This window comes from Orcinus orca, chromosome 16 (genome assembly GCF_937001465.1).
Source record: "Orcinus orca chromosome 16, mOrcOrc1.1, whole genome shotgun sequence".
Classification (NCBI taxonomy): Eukaryota; Metazoa; Chordata; class Mammalia; order Artiodactyla; family Delphinidae; genus Orcinus; species Orcinus orca.
This window is the reverse complement of record NC_064574.1, coordinates 25,180,527-25,193,838: the sequence shown is the minus strand read 5'-3', so window position 1 is coordinate 25,193,838 and position 13,312 is coordinate 25,180,527. Positions and strand designations below refer to the sequence as shown.

The 13,312-nt window shown below is 46.8% G+C and overlaps 2 protein-coding genes across 10 annotated transcripts in view; one reads left to right on the top strand and one right to left on the bottom strand.

The window, feature by feature from the left end:
* Positions 1-13,312, bottom strand: part of PIGU (phosphatidylinositol glycan anchor biosynthesis class U) — a 126,604-nt gene that overhangs the window by 3,600 nt on the left and 109,692 nt on the right. For 3 of the 8 annotated variants that reach the window (XM_033433518.2, XM_033433523.2, XM_049698926.1), the window contains one exon: positions 11,723-12,528. The exons of 3 other annotated variants lie outside the window; for them this stretch is intronic. In XM_033433518.2, the coding sequence (XP_033289409.1) occupies positions 12,044-12,528 (485 nt within the window). In that variant the 3' untranslated portion in view covers positions 11,723-12,043. Of the gene's footprint in view, positions 1-11,722; positions 12,529-13,312 lie in introns of those variants that run through there. 2 more of the 8 variants (XM_004272747.2, XM_033433528.2) reach the window with 2 other exon arrangements.
* MAP1LC3A (microtubule associated protein 1 light chain 3 alpha) lies at positions 10,228-11,906 on the top strand. 2 transcript variants are annotated; one of them, XM_012534127.3, is made up of 5 exons: positions 10,239-10,426; positions 10,750-10,805; positions 10,885-10,991; positions 11,297-11,466; positions 11,740-11,906. In XM_012534127.3, the coding sequence occupies exons 1-4, from the start codon at positions 10,387-10,389 to the stop codon at positions 11,457-11,459; spliced, it is 366 nt and encodes a 121-aa protein (XP_012389581.1). In that variant the 5' UTR covers positions 10,239-10,386; the 3' UTR covers positions 11,460-11,466; positions 11,740-11,906. The 2 variants fall into 2 exon arrangements, with proteins under 2 accessions (XP_004272794.1, XP_012389581.1); XM_004272746.4 differs by having other exon boundaries at positions 10,228-10,426; positions 11,297-11,906.

The window sequence follows — 13,312 nt, the reverse complement described above, 5'->3', positions numbered from 1 at the left end:
AAAGATCTGAGTGTCTAGAGCAGTTAATTTTAAAAAGACCCATGCCAGGCCTCATCATCATGAAATCTCAGAACACTATGGATAGATACGATCCAGAGAGAAAAAACAGGGTACCAAAGGATTAGAAATCACAACAGCACTGGACATCCCAACAGCATCATTAGAAACTAGAAGAGAATGCCCTCAAAATTCTGATTAAAAATAATTTACAACCTAGAGTTCCATACCCAGCCAAACTATTAGCCAAGTGTAAGAATAAGGTAAATATTTTCGGACAATAGAAGGTCATGTGTATTTATCTGCCATGCACTGTTTCTCAGGAAGCTACTGAAGAATGTACATCAGAATAAGGGAGTGAAGGAAAGAGTGTAAAGCAGAGTATCCAGGCAATTTGAGGCTCCAACACGAGAGAAAGTCAAAAGGGTTATGTCAGAATGGTGGTGAAGGGTGCTGGGTAGTAAACCTAGAAAGAAATGCTGAATGGGGTAGGAGGTTGTTTCCAAGAAGAAAACAAAACTGATAGGTCATCTCAGGTTTTTGAACACATTCAGAGGAGATTTTGAGCTTGAGTTTTCAGAGAAGTTTGAGAAGCCTAAACATTCTTTGTTCAGGAGGCCTGAAAGGAAAGTCAAGGGCAGGAGGTGGGGATTTGGGAGTCACTGTCATGTTGGAGGCACTAATGGGTGTGAACGTGGACATGACCAGGATGACATGAGAGGGCTGAGGAAAGCTGAGGGCCAAGGCAGGGTGAGAACGCTGAGGAGCAGCTGGAGGCTGGAAAGGCCAAGGGGAGGCAACCTCACCAGGTGACCGGCCAGCTCTAAGGGCCAGCATCTGGAGAGGGCAGGGGCTAAGGACACAGCAGGAGGGGAAGGGGGTGGCAACCCTGGCCCTGTCATTCAGGGAGGTGGGGTGAGAACTGAGCACTCCTTTGGCTAGAGAGAGAGAAGGGGACCAAGGGAGTGAGGCCCAGAGGAAGGAAAGGCCAGGTCCAAGGTCCCATGTGGGAAGTGAGGTTGGTTGTCATGGCCTACACTTCCCAGTGAATCCAGAAAGACTTCAAGGAGTAAGGGTGGGGCAGTCCCAGACAGAGGCTTGGGGACCCCTGGGTGGGTTTCAGATCCTCCAATCTCTGGAGAATTCCATTTAGAGTTCTGCAAACAGGAACAACCAACCCTTACTCAAAGATGATGACCCTGACTCAGACCTCATTCCTCCTGGGTCCTCCCAACATGAGGCCCATTTTACAAGTGAGTTCACTGCCTTAAATAAGATGCCACAGCCCCATGGTACCAAAGTTGGTCCATCTGATTCCAGGCCCTGTTTCCCCAGGACTCTTTTCCCTCCTTGTCACTCACTGATCCTTGACCTCAGATGTAGGCTCTGTTACTGTCTCCATTTTGCAGATGAAGAAACTGAGGCTCCAGAGGGAAAGAATTTGCTCGAAGTTATGCAGTAAGTGGTAAAGGCACTTCAGACCCAGATCTGTCTGCTGTTGTGTAAAGGAGCAAACAGATGCTCAGAGAAGGAACCTGCCATGGTCACACAGTAATTGGCCAACCCGGCCAGGGGTTGCTCCACCTTCATGTGACAGGCCAGCCAAGGACAGCTCTCTGCCTTTCCTTAGGCCCATGAGTCCCAGTCAGAAGCCACAGAACAGCACAGATCAGACACTGCCCTGAGCTGACACTGTTCCCCAACAATCCTGAACAGTCCTCTTAGAGCCCCTTAGTGCCCAGTAGCAGTGATCAAGCCAGACCCAGTCTGTGCACATGGAGCAGGCGGGAGACCCACGCTCAGGTAGGCAGTGACTCAGAGAGATGACACAGTGGGTACTCAGAGGAGAGGTCCTCACCCAACAAGTATTTACTGAGCACCTGCCATGTGCTACATTCTGTCTAGGTGCTGGGATAGCACAGGAACCAAATATATAGGAAATGCTGCCCTTAAGGGGCTTGCATGTTAGTGGGAAAGAGAAATAAAACAAAATACATTTTAAAAACTATATAGCATGTTAAATTTAAGCCCACAAGGAGATACCATTACATGACCACCATAATGGCTAAAATTTTAAAAACTGGCGATACCAAATATCAACAAGAAAGCAGAGCAACTGGAACTCCCATATATTGTTGACAGGAATCTAAAATGGAACATTAGTTTCAGGTGTACAACATAATGATTCAATATTTGTATATTGTGAAGTGATCACCACAATAAGTCTAGTTAACATCTGTCACCATACATAGTTACAAAATTTTTTTTGTCATGAGAACTTTAAGGTGTACTCTTTTAGGAACTTTCAAATATAGACTACAGTATTATTAACCATAGTCACCATGCTGTACATTATATGCCCATGACTTTTATATGTTTATTTTATAACTGGAAGTTTGTATCTTTGGGCACTCATTTCACCATGCCGTACCCCCAACCCCGCCTCCAATCTGTTCTGTTTTCTGTCTCTATGAGCTTGTTTTTTTTGTTCTATTTGCTTGGTTTGTTGTGTGTGGGTTTGTTGTGGTGGTGGTGGGTTTTTTTTTTGCCGTACTGCATGACTTGCAGGATCTTAGTTCCCCCACCAAGGATTGAACCCGGGCCGTTGGCAGTGAGAGCGGGGAGTCCTAACCACTGGCTGCCAGGGAATTCCCTTATTTGCTTGTTTTTTAGATACCACACATAAGTGAGATTATGGTCCATCCATGTTGTCTCAAATGACAAGATTTCCTTCCTTTTTATGTCTGAATAATAATATTCCATTGTATATATATGCTACATTTTCTTCATCTGTTCCTCTATTGATGGACACTTAGGTTGTATCCATATCTTGGCTATTGTAAATAATGCTACAATGAACATAAGGGGGTACATATATCTTTTCAAGATGGTGATTTCATTTCCTTTGGATAAAGGAAATATGTTATCCAAAGTATACTCAGAAGTGGAATTGCTGGATCATATGATAGTTCTATTTTTAGTTTTTTGAGGAGCCTCCATGCTGTTTTCCATAGTTGTTGGGACCAATTTACATTCCCACCAATAGTGCACAAGGGTTCCCTTTTCTCCACATCCTCACCAACACTTATTTCTTGTCTTGAGAACAGCCATTCTAACAGGTGTGAGGTGCTATCTCATTGTGTTTTCAATTTGCATTTCCCTGATGATTAGTGATATGGAGCACCCTTCATGTACCTGTGTCTTTTTTGGAAAAAATGTCTACTCAGATCCTCTGCCCATTTTTTTAATTGGATTGGTTTTTGCTATTGAGTCATATAAGTTATTTATATATTTTGGATATTAACCCCTTATCAGTTACAGGATTTGCAAAAATTTTCTCCTATTTGGTGGGTTGTCTTTTCATTTTTTGATGCACAGAAGCTTTTAAGTTTGTAGTCCCAGTTGTTTATTTTTGCTTCTGTTGCCTTTGCGTTTGGTGTCAATTCCAAAAAATCATTGCCAAGACTGATGTCAAGGAGCTTATCATCTATGTTGTCTTCTAAGGGTTTTCTGGTTTCAGGTTTTACATTCAAGTCTTTAATCTATTTTGAGTTGATTTTTGTGTATAGTGTAAGACAGTGGTCCAGTGTCATTCTTTTGCATGTGGCTGTCCAGTTTTCCCACGAAGAGACTGTTCTTTCCCCATTGTGTATTCTTGGCTTCTTTGTAGATAAATTGACCAGATATGCATGGGTTTATTTCTGGGCTCTCTATTCTGTTCCACTGATCTATGTGTCTTTTTATGTCAATATAATATTGTTTTATAATATAGTTTGAAATCAGGGAGTGTAATGCCTCCAGCTTTGTTCTTCTTTCTCAAGACTCCTTTGGCTATTCAGGGTCTTTTGTGATTCCATACAAATCTTATGTTATTTCATTTTTTATTATTTTTTTAAAATAAATTTATTTATTTTTGGCTGCATTGGGTCTTCGTTGCTGTGCGTGGGCTTTCTCTAGTTGTGGCGAGTGGGAGCTACTCTTCCTTGCAGTGCGTGGGCTTCTCATTGCAGTGGCTTCTCTTGTTGCAGAGCACAGGCTCTAGGAGCACGGGCTTCAGTAGTTGTGGCACGTGGGCTCAGTAGTTGTGGTGCATGGACTTAGTTGCTCCACAGCATGTGGGATCTTCCAAGACTAGGGCTCGAACCTGTGTCCCCTACATTGGCAGGAGGATTCTTAACCACTGCGCCACCAGGGAAGACCCCCATACAAATTTTACAATTGTTTGTTCTATTTCTGTGAAAAAGGCCATTGGAATTTTAATAGGGCTTGCACTGAACCTGTAGATTGCTTTGGGTAGTATGGACATTTTAACAATATTAATTCTTCCAATCCAAATGAGCACAGAATATCTTTCCATTTATTTATGTCTACTTCAATTTTTTTCATTAGTGTCTTCTAATTTTCAGTGTGCAGATCTTTCACCTCCTTAGTTAAATTTATTCCTAGGTAATTCATTCATTTTGATGCAATTTTAAATGGAATTGTTTTCTTAATTTCTCTTTCTCATAATTTGTTATTAGTGTATAGGAATGCAACAGATTTTTGTATATTGATTTTGTATCCTGCAACTTTACTGAATTTGTTTATTAGTTCTAACAGTTTTTTCGGTTAAGTCTTTAATGTTTTCTATGTATAATATGATGTCATCTGCAAATAGTGACAGTTTTACTTCTTCCTTCCCCATTTTGGATATCTTTTATTTCTTTTTCTTGTTGAATTGCTCTGGCTATGACTTCCAATACTATGTTGAATAAATGTGATGACAGTGGAAATCCTTGCCTTGTTCCTGATGTTAGAGGAAAAGCTTTCAGCTTTGAGTATGATGTTAGCTATGGGCTTGTCATATATGGCCTTTATTATGTTGAGATATGGTCCCTCTGTACCCACTTTGTTGAGATTTTTTATCATAAACAAATGTTGAATTGCAACTTACTGAAATGCATCATAAAGATAAAATGGATGCATGGACAGATTGACAGATAGTGATGATGCAAATGGAGCAAGTGTTAAGTGTAGAATGTAACTGGTAGGTATATGGGTGGTCATTGAACAATTATTTCAAGTGTTCTATTCGCTTGAAAGTTTTCATCACAAAATGTTTAGGAAAAGCGTATAACATATTAGAATGTGATAACTGCTCTGGCAAAAAAATTAAGCAAGGTGTTGGGAGGGAGGATAGAGAGTGACTGGGGTGGGGGCTGCAGTATTAAATAAGATCATTCAGGAAGCCCTCCCTGAGGAGACCTTGGAAATTAGAGAGTGAGCCACAAAGAGATTTTGGGGAAGAATGCTCCAGGGAAAGGGACGAGTAAGTACAGAAATGCTCTAGGGCACATGTGTCTGGGATTCCTGGAACAGTGATAGCAAGGAGGCCAGTGTAGTTGAAGCCAAGGGGGCAAGGGTGAGGTAGATAAGCCCAGAGGAGCAGCAGGAAGGCAGCTCCTGCAGGCCTCATGGCATACTGTTCAGCCTTTGACTTTTACTTTGAGTGGTGTGAAGAAATAGCATGATCCAACACCTGTGTGCACAGGAGGACTCTTGTCAGTGTAGTGAGACCAGGCTCAAGTGGGCAAGGCCAAAGCAAGGAGACCAGGGCGGAAACGATGGCAGTAGACGGACAAGAGATGATGGTGGCTCTGACTTGAGTGGCAGGAGTGGAAGTGGTGAGAGGTGGTCAGATTCTGGAGATATTTTGAATGTGGAACCAAGAGGATTTGGGCCTGGAGAATGTGTGGGGCTGTGGGAAAGAAAGGAGTCAAAGATGACAGGTGCGGAGAGGGAGGGTTACAATCAGAGTCCATTTTAGGGGAAGATCATGGGTTCATTTTGGGGAGGTCAAGTTTGAGATGTCTGCTAGACTTCCAAGTAGAGACATAGAGTAGTAGGCCAGCCCTTTGGATTCAGGGAAGATAGAGGAGAGGAGGAAGAAGTGAGCAGAGTAACCAGAGGACTGGTGGAGGGAGTGTCAGCCCTGCTGACTGGTCAGGTAAGGGAAAGATGGAGCACAGACCATCTGTTGGATTTGGGGGATGGGCCTATCCCCAAAGGCTTAGCCTGACAAAAGAAAGGTGCAACCACTTCCTCAAGGCCATGGCCGACCTAGTTCTTTCAACTGCTCTTAATGACTGATCACAATCTCCTGCAACTTTGTGTATGTGAGATGTGTCCACTTTGACACACACAGTTCTGGATCAAGAGTCAGCAAACTAAAGCCCTCAGGCCAAATTTGTCTGTTTCAGCAAATAAAGTATTATTAGGACACAGCCTTGCCCATTCAGATTGTCTAGGCCTGCTTCCACACTCCAACAGAACTCAGTAGTTGCCAGAGACCATATGGCCTGCAAAGCTGAAAATATTTACTGTCTGTGCTTTTAAAGGGAAAGCCTGCTGACCCCTTCTCTCCCTCTTTCACTACAGGAATGTCCTGTTGTTCTGTTACACAAGATATTTAATAGGACATTTAGGTGGCTCCCAATTTTTTTTTGTTATTTTGAAAATGTTCCAATAAACATACTTAACTGTATTTCTTTGGGCTCATGTGCACACCCACAAGTTTAATTCCTGGTTTGGAGAATATGAGTATTTCAGTTTTGGTAGATTTTGTCAAATTGCTCCCTAACGTAGCTGAAATTATTTACACTCCCATCAGCAGTGTAAAGAGTTCTCATTTTCCCATATTACCCTAAAACTTAGTATTGTGTGTTGTTAGACTTTATTAGTTAGCAATCTTTTATTGTTTGTAGATTCCTCTGGGTTTTCTGGCTGTGAATGATAGTTTTGCTCCTTTCTTTTCCTTGTCTTGGTACTCTGGCTGGGCCCTCCATGCAATATTTGCATTTTGTTCAATAATACAATTAGGGGCTTCCCTGGTGGCGCAGTGGGTGAGAGTCCGCCTGCCAGTGCAGGGGACACGGGTTCGTGCCCCGGCCCGGGAAGATCCCACATGCCGCGGAGCGGCTAGGCCCGTGAGCCATGGCTGCTGAGCCTGCACGTCCGGAGCCTGTGCTCTGCAATGGGAGAGGCCACAACAGTGAGAGGCCCGTGTACTGCAAAATAATAATAATAATAATAATAATAATACAATTAAAAATTCTGTTCTTGGCTCTAAAGGGAACAATGCTTAACATTTATCATATAGTATGGTGTTCTACCATTAAGTATAATGTTTGATGCAGGTTTGGTTTTTTTTATTATTATTATTTTGGGAGAAAACTAAAAAACCATCTGGACTACTTTTTGTTTTTTTGTATATGGCTACTCAGTTTGTCTATTTCTTTTTTAATTAGTCTTGGCAAATTATCTTTTACTAGAAAATTGTCCATTTCATCTAAGTTTTTAGTGTATTGGCATAAAGTATATAATCTTATTTTTGTCATTTCTGCTATATCTGTAGTTATATCCCTTTTGCATATTAATGTTTATTTTATTGGTCTTTTCAAAGATCCAGCTTTGTTTTGTGGTACATACTAGTGCTTGTTTTCTATTTAATCAATTTCTGCTCTTCATTATTATCTTCCTTCCACTTTCTTTGGGTTTACACTCACTCCATTCTAAAATTCTTGGACATTCTGCTCATAAATTCTCCATATTTCTTCTTACCTAATACCACTGATAAGGTTACAAATCTTGTAAATTCTGCTTTAGTTCCCCCCACCTCCCAAACTGGAGTTTTTATATGTATTCTCATTTTTAGTTTGACCTAAATAGTTTTCATTTCCATATGATTTCATTTTTGAGTAAAGAGTTTTCTAGAAGTGTTTTTTAAATTCTTTTAAAAAATGTTTTTTTTAGAGTGTTTCCATTTTTTTTGTAAATGTATTTATTTATTGGCTGTGTTGGGTCTTCGTTGCTGCACTCAGGCTTTCTCTAGTTGTGGCGAACGGGGGTTACTCTTCGTTGCAGTGCATGGGCTTCTCATTGCGGTGGCTTCTCTTGCGGAGCACGGGCTCTAGGCACGCGGGCTCTAGAGCACAGGCTCAGTAGTTGTGGCACACGGGCTTAGCTGCTCCGCGGCATGCAGGATCTTCCTGGACCAGGGCTCGAACCTGTGTCCCCTGGATTGTCAGGCGGATTCTTAACCACTGCACCACCAGGGAAGTCCCTAGAAGTGTTTTTAAATATCAAAAGATTTGGAGTTTATTCAGCTCTTGCTTGTGGTCAGAGAACAGGGTCTGTATGAAATTAATTATCTGATTATCTGTTGAGATTTGTCTTGGGGCCTGGCCTACTCTATGTCTCTGCTTGGAAGCTAGCAGACATCTTAAACTTGACCTCCCCAAAATGAACCCATGATCTTCCCCTAAAATGTACTCTGTAATTCTCCCTGTCCCCATCTGTTTTCTTTGACTCCTTTCTTTCCCACATTCCCCACAGGTAATTTTTTATAAATGTTTCTTGTGTGCCTGAAAGTAACATATTGGGTTCAGGGTTCTACCAGGGTCAATTGATTAGAATTATTAATGGTATTAAAATCTTCTATATCCTTTTTTTGGCTGTTTGGTCTATCAGTTACTGAAAAAGTTTTTAAATCTACCACTGTGATGAAGGACTTGGCAATTTCTCCTTGTATCCTGTCACTTTTGCTTCATACACTTTCAGCCTTTTTTTTTAACCTCTAACATACAAGTTCAGAATTGTTATATCTTCTTAGAAAATTGTTCTTTTCATCACTTTGTGCTGACGCTCTTTATCACTAATAATGTCTCTAGCCTTAAAGTCTATTTTGTCTGATTTTGCTATGGGTATATCTTTTGGTTAGTTTTTCTCTAGTATACACTTTTTTTCCAACTGTTTACTTTTGGTGCCCTTAGGTTTTAAATGTCCTCTTGTAAACAGCATAGACCTGCATTTTCTTTTTCTTGGCCAATCTGGTTCATCTGTATTTTAATAGATGAATGTAAAACATTTTCTACCTCTGGTTTTGTACCGTTTATGTACCATTCTTTTCACTTTGCTTCCTGTTTCTCCTTTTCTACCTTCAATTATATTTTAATACCCTCTACTAAACTTTTCTCTTTTGTGCATTGGCATTTATACCTTCTATTCTTTTAGTGATCTCTCTGAAGTGTTTGAACTTGACTTGACTTTACAAAGCCAGATAATTATCAATTATCTTTATTCTCCTCCTCTCAAATAAATGAAGCTTCTTAGAACACTTAAACTCTGATTACCCTCTCCAGTCCTACCTGTTATTGTATCCTGTGCTCCTTGCTCTGTACTCCACAAACTAATCGTCACCATTCATGTTCCATAGCAGGTGCTTGTTTAGATGGACTTCCGTGTTTACCAGTTTAGTTACTTGATATTTTTCTGTCTAATTTCTTCTCTTTAGAGTTCTGCAAATTCACTACGAAGTGTCTAGATAAGATTTTATTTTTATTTATTCTGTTCTGGATTTTAAGTGAGGATCCTGGTCTCTAATCAATTGTGGAAGTTCTTCAGGAACTGCCTCTCCCACATTCTTTTTTCTCCTTCTGGAACGCTGATTGAACCTATTCTTCTCACCTTACCATTCCTGTCACTTCCTCTTTTATATGTTCCATCTGGCTTGTTTTCTGGCTAATTGCTTCCGCTCTTTCATCCAGTTCTGTGATTTTCTCTTCTGCTGTATCTAATTGGCTTTCTTGCCTCATCCTTTGAGACCTGAATTTCGATAGCTCTATTTTTCAATTCTAGAAATTCCTTCTAAAACCTTTATGCTTTTCAGTGTCTTGCTCCAAGCGTCTTCAAGTTTTAATCACCGCCCCCACCCCGACCACTACCTTTTTCTTTCTCTAACCATGAGCTCCACGAAGGCGAGGACGTTTGGTTTAGTGTTGTCATCCCCAGTGCCTCCTACCGTTCCTGGAACGGAACAGGTTCTGAGTGAGCGCTGTCAGATGACTTAGTGACAGTGGGAACAGAAGGATGCTGTGCCGCAGCCTGGCCCCCGCTCTCCCTGCCGCCAGAGCTGCGAGCCTGCTCCCCCAACGGCCTCGCAGGCTTTCTACTCTCCCCTCAGCCCGGACCTCAGGGAGAGGACCCCACCCCACCCCGCCCACCTCTGCGCAGGCCGTGACGTCACGGGACTGTGACGCGCCCTGGGACCCCCCGCCCCTTCGCGGCGCTGGGCCGGGAATCCAGGCTCTCTGCGCCGTGATGTCACGGGTCCGGGCGGGCGGACTTTGCGTCGGCCCAATGGGAGCGGCGCGCCGGCCTCCCCTTTAAGGAATGTTGTGACCTGACGTCAGCCGGGCGAGTTACCTCCCCGAGCCGCCGTCGCCGGGCTCAGCGCGAGCCTCGGAGCCCTTGAGCGCGAGGCGCGGAGCCCCCGGAGCCCCCGAACCGCAGCCACATCCCCTCGTCGCGCGCCCCAGAGCCCCGGCCTGCGCGCCCCGCCGGGCCGGCGCGATGCCCTCAGACCGGCCTTTCAAGCAGCGGCGGAGCTTTGGTGAGGCCCGGCGGGCGCTCTGCGAGTGCGGGGTGGGGGCGTGGGGGCTGGGGGGTGTTGGCCGACCTACCCGACTGCCGCAGATGACGTCAGCTCCGTGACGTCAGGCTCGGCTGGAGCTGGACCCTCGGGATGGGAAGCGGGCTGGGGCCTGGGCCGGGGCCTCCGCCTCGCATCCCGGTCCTGTGCCCGGGCCTTAGGGCCCAACGGCTCCGGAGGCGGGGGCTTCGGGGAGGCGGGGTCGGGGCCGCCCCTCGGGTACTGGCGGGACGGAACCGCGAGGAGGACCTCGGCCCGGCCTCATCCCCGACTGCTGTCTGCAGCCGATCGCTGTAAAGAGGTGCAGCAGATCCGCGAGCAGCACCCCAGCAAAATCCCGGTGAGTTCCGCCGCCCCCTCCCATCCCCGCCCGGCCCAGGCCCCGCCTCGGGCTCACGCATCCCCCGCCCCGCTCCCAGGTAATCATCGAGCGCTACAAGGGTGAGAAGCAGCTGCCCGTCCTGGACAAGACCAAGTTCCTGGTCCCGGACCATGTCAACATGAGCGAGTTGGTCAAGATCATCCGGTGCGCGGGCAGCAGCTGTCAGAGGGGGATTGGGTCCTGCTGGGGTCAGGCAGGGGGCTGGGTCCTTCTGAGAAGGAAGAGGTGGGGGTGGGGCACGGGAACGGGTGCTGGGTCCCTGTTGTGGGGAGGTTGGGAAAGGTCAAGGTCAGGGCTTGGGTCAGTGTCCGGTCGGAGGTGAGAGCCTCTAGAAGGGCTTGGGATGGGTGTGAGGTGAAGGATTAGGATCATTTTGGGGAGCGGGTGAGGGCTACACTCGCTCAACAGCCAGGCCCCTCACGGTTGGCTTGCCCTCCCGCCCACCTCAGGCGCCGCCTGCAGCTGAACCCCACGCAGGCCTTCTTCCTGCTGGTGAACCAGCACAGCATGGTGAGCGTGTCCACGCCCATCGCCGACATCTATGAGCAGGAGAAGGACGATGACGGCTTCCTCTACATGGTCTACGCCTCCCAGGAAACCTTCGGCTTCTGAGCCAGCAGTAGGGGGGTTGGCTTGGGAGTGGGGGGGTCCCTGTCAGGCTCTGCCCTGGGAGCTCCTGGCACCTGAACTGAGCTGCCTCTGCCCCTGCCCCTGGTGGGCTGGGCGGGGATGCCACATCCTAGCCAGGGGGCACCAACCGCACCTACCCTGCCCCTGGGTGGATCCTGGCCCAGTCATGTTAGGGTTGCCCCTCTGGGTGCTGGCTGGGATGGGGGGAGGTTGGGAGCAGTCCCTAGCACCCCTGCTCTGTGTGGTTTGTCTTTTTTTTTAGGCCCCTGCCTGTCTGCCCATCTGTCCCTCCCTGACCTGAGGTGCTGCCCATGCCTGGACCTGCCCACCCCTGAAGGACTGGCCCCTGGCTCACCCAGTCTTGACATGGTGTATGGATCTGTGGTCATTGTTCCTCTGCAGAATAAAGATTGCTCAGGCCTGCCTGGCCCTTTGCCTCCAGCTGCTTGGGGAGTGGGGAGGGCTGCCCCACACCATTCTCAGCTGACCAGTGCGCAGACCCGTGTTCTGTGGACTCAGAGCTCATTCGGGAAACCCACGCCTGTGTGTAGTGCACCATGGTGGTATTAGGGGCCAAGCCCACCCCTTCCAGAGTGCAGTGTGGTTCCAGGGCAGACGTTTGCATAACAAAAAACATTTATTAAGTAGCCACAACCTAACAAACCCTGCTCATCTGCTTCTTCCCCTTCCCTGCTTGGGAGGGGGGCTCCTTGGTGTGCAGAGCCACAAAGTGGGGAGTGCAAGTGGAGATGCTCCTGGCTACTCCCCACAGGCCTTGCTGCCAGCCTTGGCTCCTCACCGGTACCAGATATTTGTGACCCTGGACTCAAACCTGATCTGCCCAGGACTTCCCTGCTGGAAGCTCTGGTTAGAGGGCTTGGCCCAGCTTCTGGCCCTTTCAACCCTGAAGTCTGTGCAGCCCTGTGCCCAGCCAGGCCTACTTGAGCACAAGCATGGCCTCCGTGCCGTCCTTGGTGGTCAGGTAGAGACCATGTGTGAGGTAGTACTCCCGCCGTAGGAAGGCATAGAAGTAATCGGAGATGAGCAGGATCTGGGGGGAGAGAGATGTGAGAAGCTTCATGATACCTACCCCTGAACTTTGGATCTCTGAGGGGCTAGGTAGGTGTTGGGGAGACCCTGCCCAGGGACCCTGCACCTCAGGGCCTACACCACCCTTCAAGGGTCTCACTGGCACTGCTGCAGAAGTTGCCCTACTGCCCTTCCTCCTCCTACCATGGTCTGTGCTTCCATCCCAAGCCCTGGCCTGTGAACTCCAGACTGGCGCGCTCCTCCGTCTCACCTCCTGGGTGCCCACTGGCCCTTCCACCCCAGCCAAGTCCCCTATCAAACCTGCTTCTCCCACTGGGAACCCATATCCCCCTTCTTCCATCCAGGTGTTCAGGCCATAGAATCAACAGACTTGTCTCCTCCCATACACCAAGCCACCAAGCCTGTCAGTTCTATTTCTACCTGTCCCCGCAGCTACCACCCTGGACAAAGCCACTGTCATCTGAACAACAGTGGTCTCCTCTCTGGGCTTCCTGATCTCAAACCTCCCACCCTAGCAGCAGAGGTTGCTTTTTAAGACAAATCTGGTCATGTTACATCCCAGCTTAAGGTCCTCTAAAGGCCTCCCATGGCTCTTAGGGTGAAGATCAAACTCTCTGGGGCTCTGAGGCCTTGCACTTGGTCCCTGCCCATGTACGTGCTTCAGCCTCTGCCGTGCTCCACCTCACTCAGCTCCAGTCACACTGGCCTGTTCCCTTCCAATGCAGGATCTTTGCTGTCTCCTCTGCCTGGAATGTTCTCTTCCCCTTTCATCTAGTAAACACCTG

What these genes read in the sequence shown, in the direction of transcription:
- MAP1LC3A (XM_004272746.4), top strand. Translation starts at nt 10,387, where the DNA reads ATGCCCTCAGACCGGCCTTTCAAGCAGCGGCGGAGCTTTG. An exon ending in CAAGCAGCGGCGGAGCTTTG is followed by an intron (nt 10,427 to 10,749) that starts GTGAGGCCCGGC and finishes TGCTGTCTGCAG; the next exon opens with CCGATCGCTGTAAAGAGGTG. An exon ending in GAGTTGGTCAAGATCATCCG is followed by an intron (nt 10,992 to 11,296) that starts GTGCGCGGGCAG and finishes CGCCCACCTCAG; the next exon opens with GCGCCGCCTGCAGCTGAACC.